The 19617-nt window shown below is 40.8% G+C and overlaps 1 protein-coding gene across 3 annotated transcripts; it reads right to left on the bottom strand.

The window, feature by feature from the left end:
* Positions 1–89: 89 nt before the first annotated feature.
* Positions 90–18854, bottom strand: lmtk3 (lemur tyrosine kinase 3). Of its 3 annotated transcripts, none has more exons than XM_053241255.1 (16): positions 18301–18854; positions 15565–15698; positions 14759–14894; positions 14558–14631; positions 14267–14385; positions 12470–12557; positions 12034–12182; positions 11573–11657; positions 10808–10929; positions 10104–10253; positions 3765–9918; positions 3447–3619; positions 3058–3191; positions 2339–2601; positions 2164–2248; positions 90–1764 (listed from the first exon to the last, which is right to left on the bottom strand). In XM_053241255.1, the coding sequence occupies exons 1-16, from the start codon at positions 18386–18388 to the stop codon at positions 1637–1639; spliced, it is 8082 nt and encodes a 2693-aa protein (XP_053097230.1). In that variant the 5' UTR covers positions 18389–18854; the 3' UTR covers positions 90–1636. The 3 variants fall into 3 exon arrangements, with proteins under 3 accessions (XP_053097230.1, XP_053097180.1, XP_053097197.1); XM_053241205.1 differs by having other exon boundaries at positions 2339–2673; positions 18301–18853; XM_053241222.1 differs by having other exon boundaries at positions 2339–2673; positions 3456–3619; positions 18301–18851.
* Positions 18855–19617: the final 763 nt, after the last annotated feature.

The raw sequence follows: 19617 nt of genomic DNA, 5'->3' as shown, positions 1-19617 counted from the left end.
TTCTGGGAAATTGTGTTTCGAACCAAAATATACATGCTACAGTATAACATTTTAAACCACTGTATTAAGGATTAGATTGAATAAACTCCAAACACACCAGGGTTTTATAAGCCAATACAATTTATTTTCATCAAACAGTTCGTTAAATGTTTCACAGTTTCCTTTTTTTTCCTCCCCAGAATAATCCTTAAGAAACCTCGCAATGAGACACTTTTACAAATGAGCTGGTTTTATCCTCTGACACTGATTTATCAAATTAAATATGAATCAGCGTGTCGCTAACTAATCGTTTTTTTTTTTTTTGTTTTTTTTTTGACGATTTATTTCTTTTTTTTAATTGCTTTTAAACGTAAATAATGTAAAGACTGTGTCAAACACACTTCAAAATAATACATTTCCAAACAGACACGCTAAAGTGACAAATCCATACAGACTAACATCTAGGTAAATAAGAAGGCAAATAATATAAAATATTGCAAAGCTTATGGAGGTGAAATAATCTGGCTTTTGTAGCACCTGATTAAAATAATGCATAACATCCAAGACAAAGTAAATGTGCATTTTTTTTTTTTTTTGGGTGGGGGGTGGGGGTGGGACAAAGGATAAATAAATAAATAAATAAATAAAATTTCACAATTAAAAACACTGTATAAAACATAATTTAGACAGTTGGTAGCAATTTTTTTCTTGCGTGCAATCTAAGAATAAAGGTGAAATAAATCCTAAAATGAGTTTGTACAACGCCGTAATGTCACTACTCATTTGTACAAAGACTAAAAGAGCACTGCACTGTTAGATACAGAGGCCTCGGGTTCGCCTCAACTGCAACGAGAACAAATTTACATTGACTGATAGGCATGTGCCGATAATCAAGTCTACGATATATCGAGATGTTTAACAATTATGCTGTTACCAAGCATTTCATTTTTAATAGTTATGCAGGAATTTTGTAATAAATATCAGGAGAGCCGGCAGCAGAACAGCGCTTACACTCACCCGGGATCTTCTTTACAGTCTTCTCCAATCGGTGTTTTATATTATGTCCTGATATAAGTAACATGGTAAATCACATTTTTTATCCATCCATCTGATTAAAAAAAAAAAAAAAAAACTTGGATCTATTATGTTTCACAGTGGGAAAAACTGAAGTGCCCCTTCATCCCTGACTCTTCATCACTTCACTTCTCATCTGCGTAAATTTAAACGTTATCTCTCCGCTAACTTCCCTTTTACCGGCGGTTGTCTTTCAATACCGCGATAATATCGTAACCTGTAACTTCAGCACATGCCTAACACTTCTATTTAAGGTCACAGACAGACAGGTACTGGTCGAAAAAAGTGCTTCCCCTTCTGAATACAGAATACAAATGTACTTTAAGAAGCCATGTAAATAGAGCAGTGAAGCTGGTACAACTGTAACGAGACTCCTATTGCATAGCCATGAACTCCGTTTCAGATTAGACACAAGTTCCTGAATTTTTTTTTCCTCCAGCCTCAAAAAAACAGGAGTCTGAGTTTAAAAAAATAACCTCCAGGTGACGAGCGTCACTCCAGAGCGCTACATATTTCCTTAGGGTGTGCGTGCGCGTGTGTGTGTGTGTGTGTGTGTGTGTGTGTGTGTGTGCATCAAAGCGTGTCAGACTAAATGAGGGTCATCAGCGGGACTGACAGTGAAGCGCGATGATGCTGACGTTGCTGATGAGCTCAGTGCTGATTTGGACTTTGCATGCTCTTTGTTCTTGCTGGCTTTGTGCCCGCTCGCTCCTGCCGGGAAAAAAAAAAGATTTTAAAGATATTTTTACATTATTCTTCACAAAACTTGCATATTTTTTATGACGACTGTGCTTAATTAAACAACACAGGAAGTAAGGAGGGTGGTCTAAAAAATCGTACTAACATTCCTTTTTCCATGTACAATACAACACAATTAGTGACACAGAAAACGTACCACACTGAAAAGCAAAACCTTCACTGCTCTTTCGCTGCTTCATCTCTTCAGTGAAAAACAATTTGCAGGAGAATTAAACGCTGACTCTTTGTCAGAGGTGACTGCTTTTCACCTTCATCAGACATGCTACATTTCATTTTCATGCAGACATGCTACACTGAAATGCAATCATGATTACATGATTAAAGTGATTAAACACTGCTGAATATACTAACCATGTCCATCAAAGTGGGCGGGCTTTCCAAGAGGAGACGGACTTGTAGGGGCAGAGCTGGAACTCAGCTCATTGGTTGGTGTTTCCTGTAGGAGAAAAACATTGGCAGGTGATTCACCAGTGTATACAGGCCTACGCACACTGATAAATATTTAGGAGTGCATTTGGCAGTCTACCTGATCAAACAGATAGACAGTGACATCATCAAAAAAGGACACGTTCCTCCCATGGTCGCGATTTTCTTTGTCGACAGGTTCCTTCGGCGATTTCAGCAAACTCCGCAGCCCTACTCGCTTGTGAACATCGGTCTCCGTGACGACGATGACCTTCCTAGAGGCCTCGTCCTCCTGCTCTTCGTCTTCTTCTTCCTCTTCAGGATCGCTTCCTGTTGAGAAGCCCCTTCTCCGGCCGATTCTGTTTTCCCCTCCTTCCCAGAATCCTTTGGAACCAGGAGAGAGAGGAAGCGAGAGAGGCAATGGGGGGAGAGAGAGGGAGAGGCGGGCCAGTTTAGCTGGAAAAGAGGATGATGATGTGATAACAGAAGAAGAGAAGACGTGTGAGTGTAAGAAAGAGGAAAAATAGAAGTAATTGCTGAAGTGGAATTCCACAAATGACGTTCGGACTCATCCAGTATAGAATTTGGTGTATGGACTGAAATAGTTTGTAACACCATTTCCTTCTTCAGTCATCAGTTTCTATCCCTGTTGTTTTTCTCCCTGAGAACAATCTGGCAACCTCAGAGGCCTAAATTAACGTACAGGTAGTTTTCATAAGCTGAATGAAGAAAATCATAAAATCGACTTTCCCAGCATAAATATAAACATAACTTTTGTACCTGAGTCGCTGGCTCTGAATATGTTTTGGCTACATTAGCTGGTACATAATAGAAATGTACCTTTCATAGCTTGGTTAGCGGCAGGTGGATCAGGTGTGACTTCAGCCTTCTCCATCATTTTCTGTGTCCCCATTTCTACTTCAGCATCTTTACTTTTAGGTAGAACTGGGCTAGATGGGATTGCTTCATTTTTACTGTGGAGACAAATCAAACCACGGAAATACGTTTACAAAAAAATTGGGTTGCACGACAGCTTTGAAAGAAGATGGTGTAGAGAAAACTGCGATAGTAATTTATATTTACATGAACTACAATTGTAGGACACAGACATCATAACTTTTCATCCAGTGTAAGGAGAGGTGGTTAATATAGTGGTATATCTAAGATTGTAGGATTTTACACTTTAAACCGAATAAAGGCGATTCACAAGCTTCAGTGCACACGCGTACACGACAAACCTCTCAGTTCCCAGTGAGGCTTCTTCACTGGAAGCATCACAGGCAGTGCCGGCACTGGTTTCTGCCCAAGGACGCAGAATGACGCGGTCAGTAATGGTAGATCCCCATAGCACGTTGGTTTGAACATTCTCACTGAGGGAGTACTGCAGTTTTTCTTCACAAACCTTAAAATGTGTGAAGAGTGCAAGAAAAACAGGAAGGATCATTACGTCTTGAGTATGATGGTGTTCAATACATCACATTTAATTTAACATTTCAAAACAGAAAAAAAAAAAATCTAATTTAAATGTATTATAATGCATGCCTTACCTGCATCATTAACCCATTTTTAGCTGGCATTTGAGACAGCAATCGCTGACCTTTGGCACCTTCGCTTAATTGACATGGTGAAAGTGCAGGTGAGATGTTCACTCCCTCCTTCTTTTCGAGTAAAAGCTCATTTTCTTCCAAGCTTTGCAATTCGTCCATGGAAATGTCTGAGATTCCGTGAACCTCCTTGCTCAGCTCAACTCTTGTCTTGCCATCTGAAATCCCAGAGTTCTCTTGGTCGTCATTGGTGCTTGGCAAAGACTGATGATTCTTCTTCAAGGATTCTAATAGTTCTAAGTTTCCTAGCAAGAGGTCTCCTAGAATATCTTCATCTCCGGAAATGCAGCACAACTTCTCCAGCTTTTCAAAATCCTCCAGAGGCTCCTCATCCAAATCCTTCCACTCTGAGATGAGCAATTCTGGGATAGAGTTCAAGGAGCTCTGAGAGATCACTGAGTGAGACTTGCTATTCCTCATGTCATCCTCATTTATGCAATCAGATACCAGGTGGGTCTGATTTTCAGCGATCAGTGATGGTTTTTGTCCCAAATTTGCAGTAATTCCTTTGCTGTGGGTGCTGGTTGAGCATTCAGCAGTGGATAGGTTAAAGGAATCTGCATTGTTAGAGAAGACCAGTAGACTTTCATGGTCTGTGACGTCCATCCAGGGTTGATCAGCTGGACCAGACTTGATCTCTATATGGTGCACCGTGTTTGGGAAATTGTTTGGGCCTTGGCAATTGCTCACTTCTGCATGCTGGGAAGCGTCACACTCCGATATATCCATAGACATTAAGGCAGGAGAGCAGCACTGAATGTTGCTACTGTGGATCGTGCAAGGTTCAGCTTCAGCGTTAACAGTGAGAATGGGACAAGATGGAGAATCTGATCTGTCTTTTTCAAGAAATATATCCTCGCCTGTCTCCCTGTTTGATGTTTGGCAGTGATTACTTTCAACATCCTGGCTAAAGTATGCGTCTTGGTGTGCTGAAGGTAAGTGAGGTTTAATAACAATATTATTTGTGGCCTGGACCTCATCAGTTTCAGATGTTGCCGTGACCCAGTTATTGTTGTGATTGGTATGAGTCTCAGTCTGTATCTTCAAGCCTTCAAACCTTCCTGATTCAGCAAAATGGTGTTCTCTTTCTCCAGCCTCGTTCTTTACTTCAAGAATGTTCTGTGGTCTGCTAAATATTTGGTTTCCTTCACCTCCTGGAAATTCATCTTCTGCCTCATTTTGGATGCACACCTTGCAATCACTGGAGCTTCTCCTTCCAACACCATTACAGTGAGTGAGAAGCTCTTGCTCTGGGTTCTCCAGGTTATCCACTTCCACTTTTAAGTCCACATAATGTTCTGGTTCTCCGTTTTCCATGTCAGGATTCTCATTGTTTTCTTCCTGGTGAATGTCCATCCTCTGTTGAGTTTCAAGAGCTTCTGGAACCCAACTGGAAAACGTTGGTTGATGTTTGTGATGTTTTTGCTTTTCTTCAGTGTAAGTACTTCCATGTGTCTCCATAATGGTGGGATGAGGCTCACTCTTTGCTAGTTCATCATTTTCTGTTTCCCAGAATTCATGGCTCGTGCCAAATATCTCCTCCTCTGTACACTTGTTTTGTCCTAAACCTGGAAAGAATTCTGTCGCTAGTTCTTTTTCGGATCTCTTAGCTGATGCCCACTGCTCGTTTTCAGTCGATGCCCACTGGTCATTTTCAGCTGATGACCACTGGTCATTTTTACTTGATTCCCAGTGGTCATTTTCATCAGGTGCCCTCCTGTCATTTTCAGTGGATACCCATGTGTTCTTTTCAGGTGATGCCCACTGGTCGTTTTCAGTCAATGGCCACTGGTCATTTTCTGCAGTCCAGATTTGATGATCATCTTGCTGGAGTCGATGACATACAACTGCTTCCTTCAGAGATCTGTTTGTGGAACCAGGCTCTTCAAGAACCTTCCATATTTCCTCTGCTTTCACATTTAGTTCCTTTGAGGCGTCCTCCCCAAAGTCATCAAAACATTCCTTTTGAAAAAGATCTCCCAGGCCTTCCTGCTCCAGTTTGGTGTTTGGAGATTTCTTTGTTGTGAAGCAGAGCTCAGCTTCAGTTAACTGGCTTTCAGCTTCTGACCTTGTCTTTGCTTGCTCTTCCATTTCTTCTGTAAAAGTAAGGTTTCTCAAGCCCAATTCATTGGCATCACTGTATTGTATATCCAGTGTATGCTTTCCTGACCTAAGTGGTTCCTTATGAATTTCTTCGCCTTTTGAAGTGTACATCAACTCATACGCCTTTGTTTTCAAATAAGCCTGAGTTTCAAGAAGTTCCTCCACAACGTTTGCCTTGTGGACCTTTTCTACAGGTTGTATTATTGTTTTGGAGAGCAATTCCATGTTGTGAACCTCTTTTTCTTCACTTAAATCAGTGACAGAAGATATTTGAAAAGTAAACTTGGAGGCATCAGTGCATGGGAACGCTTTTAGTGGTGGATCCTGAATAGCACAAAGCAACTCATCAATAGCATTGTTTTCAGTTTTTGGGACATCAGAAGTCTCATATCCTGAAAGCAATGTACCATCACTACCATGTTTAGGACTCATTTCAGTAATGCTTTTCACTGAATCCACTACGGCATCAAGTGATATTTTAACCACTTTGCCACCCTGAACATCGTCCTCTGCCTCAGTCTTTTCTTCAATTCCCATCAGCGTTCCTCTCTCGCCTGCTCGACCACTGCCTGGACGAGAAGAACCCAATCCATCAGAACCTCTTCTGGGCAAACCTTCCCCACCATCCCAATCACTGTCTGAAAAGTAGGCAGAATCTCGATAGGGGGTTTCAGTACCCAAGATCCTCCACCCAGTGCCTCCTCCACTAACCCATGAGTCTCCAGGGGTGAGGCAGTCCATAGAACTAGAGGTAAGGGGTGACATTGTTGAGTCCGTGGGTGTAATAGTAGACAGGGACTGTTCAGAGTTTTGTTCCCTTGCAAAGGACAGTGGTAACACATCAGTGCTTGCTTCACCAAGAGATAACATAGAGTCTGTTGTACTGATGCCCTCTTTTATGTCATCTACTTCTTTAGCATCATGTCTGGTGCTTATATTGAAATCTGTGTCAGTCAAAGTAGTTTGCTCACTGGAGGTAAACAATGTCTCCTTTTTGGAGACTCGAGGAGAGTCTTGGCTTTTATAACTTTGAATAACTTGGCCACAATCTTGTTCAGTTGTGGAGGCAGTGGTATTTGATAAACTGGCAGGATCGGGAATATCTACATACATACACCCTTTTACACCAAGGACTTCTGAACTTTCAAATGAACCATCTCTTGTTTCTATTCTGAACACCAGTGGATCCTGCACATGGATTCCCTCCACAACCTTACCAACGCTCTCAGTTTTTTCAGTCAAGATACTCTTATCGCTAGCTTCTGTTATGTCCACATCTATGATATCCTTTGACAAGCACTGAACTCTGGACTGTCTCGGTAGTTCTAAGCTAACATTATGGAGAGGTTCTTCGTTTTCACTGTTGATCACCTTTGCATCTGTTCGCTCTTTTACCACAGGAGATGTCTGGTCCATTAAAAGCCCTGTTTTAGGCAGAATGCCTGAAGGAACAAAGTCAGCAGGGCTTTGGGGTTTTGAATCTGATTCTTCTTTGGCTGGATGAGCATAAGTGGATAAATTTGGCTCTTTTTTGAGGCTTTGTAGTTCTGATGCTATTTGCAGAACAGGCATTTCTGGACGTACTGCAACTTTTATTTCACTTCTTTTAGCTCTCTTGGTAACTTGGGCATAAATTGCCTCTTTCGTATCACTTAAAGGCGTAGCTAACGATTCAAATTTTATTGTTGGCGAGGATGTTGGGCCAATGCAAACGGACTCGTATTCGGGTGATATTGCTACAGGTGATGGACTTTCTTCCTGTTTGCGTTGTCTTGTTATTATCTCAGTGAGAAACGTCTCAGCTGATTGGATCTCTTTTAGAAACTCCACTCTGCTCATGTCTTCTTTCTTTGACATTTCTGTGTTTATCTCAGACAGTAGAGATTGAGATCTCTTCATTCCTTGTGCAAAGGCATCTTCTGCTTCAGTATATGTAGACAAGTCTTCGGGACGTGCATAAGGGAAGGGTGTGGTCCCAAAGCGGGATACTGGGATGCCCCCATCGCCATCATATACGTCTTCACAATCTGACATTGCAGTGTCAATCTCAGTGAGGAACAAATCCCTCTTTTTAATACCCTCATCTTCTGCAATTTTATCGGGTACCCATGCTTTAGTGGCTGAGTCAAGTTCGGTGAGGAGGGATTGGGAGCGTCGCATTCCTTTAAATCCACTGTCCTTGTCAGTATCCCTGCCCCATGAGGTTTCCCCCAAGTTGGAGTCCAAAGGTTCGTTGGAGATTTCCGTTAGGAACAGGTGTATTGGCGACTTCTTAGCAGCTGCAACTCGCTCCCGATGCATCTCTGCATCTTCCTCCTTCCAGAGCGCTGGAAGAATTGTGTCAAGACGTGACTGGGTTCGTTTCATTCCTCTGGAGAACAGTTCTGCTGTAGCAGGATCTGGGTCATCAACCAAGCTGATGTGTTCAATGATAGTACCACTGCTGAGTCTACTTGGAGATACAAAGGGGGAATTATAGTCATCTTCTGAGTATGTCGTGCTGGAGGAGGACTTTCTCTCAATTTCTGGATTCGACTCTGAGTGACACATTTTGGAATAGGGTGATTCTCTGCCTCCTGGGGACTCGTCCTTTATGTAGGTTGAGTTGTGCAATGACTGCGAACACGTCATGCTCCTGTCAGCAGTCCACTTCTCAGAATAGTCACAGCTTAATGGGTCTCTTTCTAAGTGCACCGCAGGATTGTTATGTCTGGGGAATGTTTCGCCTGCATAACTGTGGAAGGGATCCTTTTGGGGTCTGTAGTGAGGAGGGAGGGGTGGAGGGCAACTCTGAGGTGGAGGAAATATCGAGTGTCCACTGGAGGATGGAGGGATGGATGGAGAATGTGACGGAGATGGGGGCAGCCTCTGGTGTGTCCGATTGAAACCCAGATGATCAAAGTTGCCTTTTGAGGTTGAACAGCTGCTCATAAACAAGGAATCTGAAGTGTCTGATTTGCTAATGGGATAAGTGGGTGCAGGGTAGTGACCTAGGCCAAATGAGCGGGAGTACATAGGTGGAGGAACAGGTAGGGGCCGAGAGAGTAAATTGCTGCCTGAAGACATGGACATTGAGCGAGGTTTTGGTGGAAGGATTGGTACTTGGGAAGTTACAGATCCAGAGCGTCTCAGGTTTGCGTCTCTTTTAACATCTCCGATGTCCACTACTGCATAATCGGTCACTCTGTTACAACTTTCTTTACTGAACTCAACCAGACCTGTGTTTGGCACCAGGACTTGGACTTCACTGGATCTCACAGTCTGGAGTGTCTGAGAGGCACCTTGTCCAACGTTGTTTTGGTAAGTAGGCTTTCCCTTATCGAGCGTTCCACTAGGAATCTCTACCAACTCCAAATCGCCAGAACTAGCCGAATCTGTATGTGATGAGGATGACTTCCCTTTAAGATTAGTGGATTTGTCCTGTGGAGTGTGTTCCTCTAAGCGAATGTAGTACTCGCTGGCTAAAGAAGGGCTACGCGCGCTAATCACAGGCACGACCGTAGGCGTGTCCAATGACTGCCGATGACCGGAGATGGGCGTTGGTATTGGCTGAGGAGGAGGAAGTGGTTTGTAACCCCTCCTACCATGTGCTTTTTCCCAAAAATATTCAAAATTCAATCCTTTGCTCGTCTCAGTGACTGTCAGGATGTCGTCAAGCTCATGTGATGAAGGAGGGATCGAATTCACGGGATCCAGAAGAGGGAAGGAGTTACCGTCCTCTCTGCTATATCCTCTCTCCTTCTGTCGTTCACCTGCAGCTGACTGGAAAGCACTGGGGCGAAGTGAGTCCCATCGCCTTTCGAATGACTCTTCGCTTTCTCCTCTCCTCCGACGGCCGTGAGCTTCCTCATACTCGTCTTCGTCTTCTTCCTCTGCCACACTCGTCCTGCTTGTTCCTTGTTCCGCGGCCAGGAGAGAGGAAAGGAGGATGAAGATTTCGTTGACTGTTGGACGCTGTGGAGGTGGAAGCCAGCATGACTGCATGACCTCGTACCTAAAAACAGACAAAGTGATGTAAATTCACAAATATTTAAAAATGCTGTTGCTTTTGTCCTCCTTCATTGTGCAGTTATGACCAAAGACATTTAACCTCTTATGTCCTGTTTGTTTTTGTTTTAAATGTTACAGCATTGCTAAATTGGGAATATAGCAGAAGGATTCATCTGTAATGAAACTGACCAGTAGTCGGCGTGTGAGAGTTTGAGGCGCGGCTGAGCCAGTGTAATCTGTCTCTCCTTAATGACAAAAGTGAGAACTTCTTCATCACTTAAGTGGCGATGTGGCTGTGCACCGAATTCAAACAGCTCCCAAATCACCACGCCTAAGGACCTGTCAATCAAAAATTTTGCAACAGACTTTTAATGTAGAACATGAGATCAACATCCAGGTATACTAAAGCATAATTGGGGCATCTTGTGATTGGTTTATTATAATGAAAAATCTATAAGTTGTATAATCTTGTCCACTGAATTCATCATTGCTTCCAGAAAAAAAAAAAAAAAAATATATATATATATATATATATATATATGTATATATATATAGACATATATAGATATATATATACATACATACATACATATATATATATATATATATACACATGTATGTATGTATATATATATATATATATATATATATATATATATATATATATGAAAAATATGAGCTACAGTCTGTACACCAACAAGACAGAGTTACAAGGTTGGTGCATTAAGTGGATACGATGTTTAAAACCCTAGCAAATCTGCTGAGCCTGAAACACTTCTATCAGCACTACACCCGTGTCGGTGTTACAGTCGTGCTAGGAATGGCTCACAACCATTCCTCCAATAATACCTGTTCAACACTGGTCCTACAGTGGAATAAATAATGGTACATACCACACGTTGCTGGTCTTCGTCTGGTCTGTGACCACTAATTCTCCTCTAAACTCCTCCAGCAGCTCTGGAGCGATCCAGCGCAGAGGAATCCACAGCTTATCCGGTGTTAAATAATAGTCCTCCTGTTTGAATAAAAAAAACAGGGACATTGGGCTAGACTGGATGTTCCTTATGAATTTATTAAAATGTACTCTATGCTAAGCTTATTCATTTAGCACGGTTATCACATTATATCTCTCTTGCTGTACATACACACACACACACACACACATATTGACTCCATTTTGAATCTCCACTTTCCATATTTGGTCAATGTTACCTGTCCTTGCCTGCCTCCCTCTAGTGCCACTGGTTCTAGCTGTGTCTTGTTTCTATCTCGAACTCTCTGTTTTCATGCTCTTCTTCCTTGTCGTATCAGTAATTGGACCATGTTTGTCCACCTGCCAAGCTGGTCCATCCTAGCCTCATAGACACTTGCTATAAAATCCAACAGTGTCATTTGGGTCCTCAAGGGTAATCATAGTCTAGTTATAAGTTTTTTCCCTAATTTTTTATATCGTTGTTTGCACTATAAAATATTTATTCTGGTGCTGATGCTAGCCTGAGCTCTTGGCATTGTGACCCCTGGTATGGGGTTATATCTTAACAATAATCCTAGAAAAAGCCTTAATAAATGTCCTTCTTGCTACATTTGGACCCACACTAGCTTCAGAGTGCATTAATAGTATGTTACCTAAAAGAAAAAAAAAGGTTATCGTGCAGTACCTTATAGTGGTTGTGTGAGAGGCCATAGTCTCCGATCCGGACTGTCAGGTCTGAGGTAAGCAGGCAGTTCCTCAGTGCCAGATCGCTATAGAAAACAGAGGTAAAATGTAAAAAGCTTCCCTTTTCATTTACTTCCTAAACCTTACTGTAATGCTCCTTAGCGAAATCATGAGTTCATTATAAATCATCAATAAAATCAAAAATATTGTCTGAACTTTGTCCCTTGCAAGCTACACTGTACTGCATAATGTATACACACTGCTAGATAAAAAAACATGAAAAAATCTTCTATAATGTGATGTTCCTGAGCTGCTGAGATTCACCCTGACAATCCTGCAGTAGTCAGATATGTCGAATGTTTCAGGCAGGAAAGTAGTCCAGGGACACAGTGACTGGTAGGAGTCAGACCCAATCAGGACACAGAGAGTCTTTGGGCACCTTTAGGCTTCATTCACTCTCACCTGTGTATGTAGTTGTTCTCATGCAGGTGTAAAAGACCTGACGTAATCTCATACGCCATTCGCTGCAAGGTCAAAAGGTCACGGTTCAAAAGGTCAGGGGTCATGCCGTCCGACTTCCTCTGAGCTCTCAAATACCGCTTGAGATCGCCCTGGTTATAAGAGGCATTTAAAAAAAAAAAAAACTTATTTGTGTACAACACATGGTTCACATAATACTAAAAACTCAAAGAGCCATCTAGAGTACAAACAGTTTTTTGTCAAATGACATTAAAAGTTAAATGATATAAATGATTTCTGAGTCTCCAATTATATTTTACATTAAGTAAGACCTTTTTTTTTTCAGAGTTCAGCAGCATTTGTACAGTGCATTCTAAATGTCTGAGAACAGATCATTTAGATAGATAGATAGATAGATAGATAGAAACTTCATTCTCACCAGCTGGCAGAACTCCATAACCAGCAGGTAAGGAATACTCTCACTGCACTGACCCAAACACTGCAGGATGTTGGGGTGGTGGAGACTCCTGTGGGTCCACAAGAGACAGAAGGAGAGAGTGAGAGAGAGAGATGTAACTGAAGCAGGGAAGGACAAAGACTACGCATCGAACTCAATGTCTAGGAGAAAATATTAAAGCTATATATAGAGAGGAGCATTTTCTTTGTAACTGCAATAAGCAAATCAGTAAATGAATTTGATAATAAAGGGTAAATCAGATCACTTATTTATTATAGTTAATAAATGTTCTTTATTTCTATAATGGTATTATTTCGTGCTATCTATGTTGGTTTTGTTTTCTTTTTTAATCCTCATTTTCTTCTTTCATTCTAGGAATATACATATTCAAAATCACCTATTTATATATAAGTGATTATATAAGTGATGGTTACACTCTCAGCGATGTATGCCAACAAAGCAGTCTACATAAAAAATGAAAATCGAGAGAGAGAGAAAGAGTGAGAGAGAGAGAGAGAGAGAGAGAGAGAGAGATGTGTATAGTATATAGGTCAGTTATGCTGAGTGTTAGGTAACCCAGTTATAACAATAATGCACTTGATACATCAAACACAGTTATACAGCACTGTATACATTTTCACGTTATCATAGAGTAATCATATAATAATTGAAATATGATAAGGTATTGTGTTAAAATAAGCAGTTATGAGGATCACAATACAGCTACACAACATATGTTCTCCCAAGAGTTAGCAAATAACCATGAGTATTTATGGTTCTGATTAAAACAAACAGAAAGACATGGAAATGACAAGAAAAGAAAGTGAGGAGAATTTTTAATAGGAAAAATTGTAGAAAAATATTTTAGTCAGCTCAGGCAGCTTATATACAGGCAGCTCAGGCAGCTTATATACTTTGTACATTAATACCATGTTGTCCCCTGTCACATGAGAACTACCAACCGGGGATGTTCACAGGGCAGAGTATCACACTCAGAGGAAAGCGCTATCTACTTTCTTCCTCACACGTGAGCTCACAGGCACCCAGGATTGACATTGAAGAGAGAGAGAGTATACCATCCCTCCAGTTACTGGTCTTGAGTCCGTTTAGCATGTTTTGTTTCATAACAGTGACGTAAAAATTGTAACTCACTCAACTTTTCTATTCTTTCTTTCTACATCTTAGCAGGCATACTTGCAACTATGGGTAAAAAGAGTAATGCTAGCTGCTAAAAGGACTGCTGATGCATTTTAGGATTTGGAGTCATTCACTATATTACACTAATTATTCTCAAATGTGAAAATACTATTAGGCGTATTAGGATACTACAGGCTGAATATTCTTTTTCGCAGGTTTGCACAGGCTTGAATAAATCATCCTACGTGCTGCAACATCATTCCAAGGTCTCAAGGCAGTTGGCATGAGACCTGAAGCGCTTCTTGCTGCATGGGAAATCAGACCGCTGCCTATCATTTTTATCATCTAGTCATGCTAGGCTATAGAAATTGCTTTTCATTTCAGATTTATAATAGTGCATGACCAGCTGTGAATGCCTATACCATCCTCATGTGTCCACCACTTGCCTTATATGGTCACAGCTTCTTATCCACGGAAATTTATTCTGATTGTTTTGCTTTTCTGCCTCACTGGTTTCTATTATTTATATATCCTCTTGCCATGCATTTCCCAGTCTTTTCTTTGTTCCTATTTCCTTCTGTTTAGCTTTCTCAGGTTTTTGATCCTGACTCCCTGAACAGTGAAGTGTACAGGTGTTCTCACCTGTACGGCTCGGCCTCGGCCAGGAACTTGCGCTGCTCCAGAGGACTGGCACTGACTTTCAGCTCTTTAACTACCACCTGAGAGGGGCTGCAGTCACACAGCACCTCGGCCAAGATCACCTGAAGAAGGGGTGGGGGGTGGGGGGGACAGAGAGAGAGAGAGAGAGAGAGAGAAAGAGTATGCATTAAGACTGTTTTTTTTCTCTACGAATGTCAGGAGTGATTACTGTAAAATATTTCTATGGTTAATTTTATGAAAATAAAATTAACACAACGTTTATAAAGTATGTACCTTTCCAAACCAGCCATTTCCGATCTCCTGCAGGTAGTTGAGAGTGTGTCTGCGAAAACACTGTGTACTCGACCCTGTGCAAATAAATCTGTGTGTTAAGTCATACATCTGATATTATTTATGCATTGGATAATGATTATTATGTGCGTTAGGGCCTGTATGTGTGTGTGTGTGTGTGTGTGTGTGTGTGTGTGTGTTCACCTGTGCCATTAGGCAGCGCTGAGCATGCTCTGTCTCGCAGAGGAAGTGTGTAAACCTCGGGCAGAGACACACACGAGGACACACTGTCCTCAGGAACAGGACTGGAACATTCTTCACCATCAGCATTATCAAACTCCTGAGAGAGACAGAGAGAGAGAGAGAGAGAGAGAGAGTGATGGAGTGAGACAGAATGAGACAGAGATAGACAGACAATAAGACATAGAGAGACAGAGAATGAGACAGCAAGAAGCAGAGAGTGAGACAGATAGGGACAGAAAAAGGTAGAGTAAGACAATGAGTGATTGAGTGTGAGACAGAGAAAGAAAGAGGTGACAGAGAAGAGTGATTGAGACAGAAAGAGACAGAGAATAAAACAGAATGAGACAGAAAGAGATAGAATGAGACAGAGAATGAGACAGAGTAAGACATACAGCAATAACATGAGACAGACAGCAATACAGAGAAAGGGAGAGTAGGAAATAAGAGAGAGAGTGATACAGAATGAGACAGAGAGTTAGACAGAGAAACAGAAAGACAGAGCAATAAAGTGAGACAGAGAAAGAGAGAGACAGACAGAGAAATACAGACAGGAATAAAGTGTGAGAGAGAGAGAGAGAGAGAGAGAGAGAGAGTGAGAGAGAGAGAGAGAGTGAGTCAGAGAGACAGAGAGTGAGACAGATAAGGACGAGTGTAAGAAAAAGACAGAGAAAGAGAGACAGAAGAATGAAGAATAGAGAAGAGCTAAACTGATGATGAAGCCGTATGTTAAAAACATGAAAATATGAAAAGGTGTAGGTGAGACTCACGTTGAAGCCGACGCTTCCTCTCTTACAGCACAGACAGGTGAGGAGCAGCAGGATGAATGAGACAAGGCCTGAGCAGGAGACCAGGATGACCACGTAGGCTGGAGGAGAGAGAGACACGTCCCGCGAGAAAGACACTGTGACAAGGACAACAGAGAGACAGACAGAGAAAAGGGGAGAGAGAAAGAGTGAAACAAAAAAGCAATGCAATGGGAAAGATGGAAAAAAATGAAAGGGGAGAAAGACAGGAGAAAAGGGAAAAGAGGGAAAAAGAGAGGGGAAAAAAAGGAAATAAGAATAGAAGAGAAAGCGTGTGTAAAAAAATGAAAGGGAAAAATGAAAAATGGGGGCAGAAGAAGGGACAAATTAAGGACATTAGAAAGGAAAGAGGCCAGAAGAAGAAGAAGGAAGAAGGGAAGAAGAGGAAAAAAGGAGAAGTCACATATGGTAGTTAACTACACATATCCATCCTAATACTGTAGAGAGACAAATCAGATCATGAAACGAAAAAAGAGAAAAAGATCAGAGAGAGAGAGAGAGAGAGAGAGAGAGAGAGAGAAAGAGGTTGCATATATTCCTTTTTGGGAAAAGTCACTGAGAAGGGAGAGGAAAGTTAAGTTAAGTTAGCACTTAGCATTAACGTTCAGAACAGAAGACAGGAAGTGCCCAATGAATTGCGCTCATTGGCGAGCTGGTGAGAGAAGGAAGGAGAAGAGGAGGAGATCAGAACGGAGCCGGAGGTTAGGAGGAAAAATCGCAGGTTAGAGTTTAGGGAAGTAAAGGAGCTGGAAAAAGCCTGTGTGATGGTCACTGAGAGGGGCGGGACACTATCGGGTCGGTACCGGGCCTGTCTCTGGGAGGAGAGCGGACAGCTGTGTCCCAAACGCTGGCGTCTCACACAAGGGCACTTGGCTAAAGAAGCTAATATTATGCATTATTTTATTATTTTACTACACATGTTACATTTTGCAATAACATGTCGAGCACAGTGCATTGTGGGAAATACACTGCTGCCAATAAAATAATCCCTACGTCCTCTAGAGTTTCATTAAATGCCTTATGTTCTAGTCCTAGTATGCGCACTAACTAGTCCTAAACACAAGAGTTTGGGACAGAGCCAAAGATTCACTCAGATTAGGGAAGATACCAAGTGAGAAAGGGGGGGAGGGGGAGCGTTTTTTTTTTTTTTTTTTTTTTTTTTTAGGAGTACCTCGACTGGCTCGTGTGTGTGGACTGAACCATCTGTGGAAGAGAGAAGGGAAGGGTGCATGGGGGTTAAAATAAAAACTTCAGAATTGAAATTTCACACACACACACACACACACACACACACATCGAAAAGCATACGAGTCATCACGAGTGACCTCAGTGATGAATCCAAAGAGGTGTTCATTAAACTCATAAATATATATTGAACTATAGAAAAAGAACAAAATAGTTTGTAACTGTACCATATAATAATGATAGATAGATAGATAGATAGATAGATATCACTATATATAGACAGATCTTGAGGTGAGACACTACAGGTAAATAGGGTTATTTATAAAACAAACACTAGATATCATAATAAACCATCACTTGCTGATCTTCTATCAAGCATTACTATGTTGTATTGGAACTTTCACAAAAACTGGCATTTGTTTATGCAAACTCGAATACGCATAAATTTGCATACATCCAAGGAATTTAATTGTTCCCTCGTAACTTTCTCTTGTAGTCAAGAAAGACTTTTACAGAACGGCTTGCTGGAAAATCACTTCTTGTTAAGCATGATGGGCTGTTATAAAATATAAATTTATATATATTTATGTCATTTTTTCACTATAAATTCTAACATACATCGACTAAAACAGATTTTTTTTGTTCTGAATGTAGAGAAATCTGATTTGGAGGAAAACGGTTTTATAAATGCAAATATTTACTATATATTTGATACAAATATATATATACTGTATATCATAATGACAAATAATTTTCATTGAGTTATGAAATGACGTCATCTGTGAAGTAGGCGGGGCTTAAATAGACAAAGTTTCACATAATGCAGTGGGACAAAACCGTGATTTTTCTTTATTGCCACTGTTTAAAAGAAGACATTATACAAAAAATTCCAGTCTACCCCTTGAGTCATGTCTTAAACGTACGACATAAATGTGAACACAATACAATAAACCATTTTTATTATTATTATTATTATTATTATGTCTGAACGGGGAATTTACACAAAACGGGGGGGGGTTTGGTCTGCCAAAATTAGCACACAGTGCGCATGCGCAACGTGGCGTACTCTTTTCAGCGGTACAATATTACAAAAAAATAAATAAAATAAATAAATAAAAGCACAACACCATGGACTATGTTTACCATTTTGTGCAAATTTCTTTATATAGCATTAATAATTATGAGAAAAAAATATTAGCATTGGATATTGAGATTTAGAATAAGGTTATTTAATCATTAGCTTAGTATTAGTAATATTAATATCTGCTTAAAAAACAAACAGAGTTTAGCCTGAATTATAAAGACTGAGCTACACAGAACATGTCTGCCCTTTCTTATTTATAGCTAAGCTAATGGAGCTAAATGGAGCATCTTTGAGCACAACAACAACCTTAAATTTCAGTGTGGTGAAATGTAGTCTAAATGGCCACTACAGTGCAATTTATTTATATTTCTACCGTCTGGACCACGTTTAACACTCAGTAATCAGCCTCCCACCCTGAGCGACCCTCTCACCTTCTGGCTGCGGGGCTCCGTGAGCTCTGTCCGGGAAGAAGCCCGACATCAGCCCCGCTAGCAGCATCACCCAGCTCCGTGTTAGCATAGCGGCGATGGCGGCTGCATCCGAGCGGCAGCTGTGCTACCTTTCTTTCTTTCGTTCTTCTTTCGGCGTGTTGTTTGTCTTTTCCTTTTTCTCCTCCTTTCTCCTCCTCCTCCGTCGTCAGTGAGAGATTTTTTTTCTTTTGTGCTCCTCTCAACCTAACAACAACACCATCCTCAGCATCACCATGTCCGCCTTCATCTTTAATTATCTCATTTTAAATATATACATTAAAAAAAATTATTAATAATAAGCCGAATAACAAAGCTCCAGTCGATTCCTGTTCTCAATATCCTTCTTACTCGCATGTATTTTACTGTTTTGGTGTTTTGTTTTTAAATAGTGTCTGTTATTTTCCGTTATTCTCCGCCTGTCTAGAGAGGTGCGCGCGCGAGACGTTCTTCGGGGTCGCGTCTTGTCGCGTGCGTGTCTGCGTGCGCGCGTGAGTGCGTGAGTACGTAAACGTTTTTAACGTTTGTCCAGCGCCTTTGTCTGTAATACTACTGATAGATATTAAATATATTTAAAAAAAAAAACAGAGCGCGTGACCTTGTTCTTTTACACAACGGCGCGTGCTCACTGTAGTGAATGTTTAAAATTTGAACAGGCGGCGCGCGCCGCTGAAAAGCAACGGCTCTGTAAAATAAAATGATAAATACTAGGGAATGTAAACAACAGGCTTCCACACGATCCCTCATCGATTCTTATGGCAACGATTCGATTTTGATGATACCACTGAATCTGCTACGATATAATACAATATAATTTCGATTCATAAGCTAACAATATTTGACGATAACATCGAATCTGCTATGATATAATGCAATATGATTTTGATTCATAAGGTGACGATATTTGTCTTTACCACTGAATCTGCAACATACAACTTTAACTCATAAGACAAGGATTCGATATTTGACAATCGACTTACGATTGTTCCTTTTTTACGTTGATTGAGTCGAATCGTCCAAACTTTACTCCCACAATAAATACCAATGCGTCTTGTCACGTGTGTACATAAAACCCTCTGGTATTTATCACATATTTTACAGAACCATTATAGAATCCATCAAAATATAATTTAGGTAATCTGTAATAAAATTACCAAACATGCACATATTGTATAATGAGCAACATAAAAGAAAGATTAAACTTTATAAAAGGCTTGATTAGTAGCTTGAATTTTGCAACTATCACTTACATGGACATAAAATAAGACAGAAATTGAATTA

The sequence above is a fragment of the Pangasianodon hypophthalmus genome, chromosome 1 (genome assembly GCF_027358585.1).
Source record: "Pangasianodon hypophthalmus isolate fPanHyp1 chromosome 1, fPanHyp1.pri, whole genome shotgun sequence".
In the NCBI taxonomy this organism is placed as follows: domain Eukaryota; kingdom Metazoa; phylum Chordata; class Actinopteri; order Siluriformes; family Pangasiidae; genus Pangasianodon; species Pangasianodon hypophthalmus.
The sequence above is the reverse complement of the archived record's forward strand: the minus strand, read 5'-3'. Positions and strand labels throughout refer to the sequence as shown.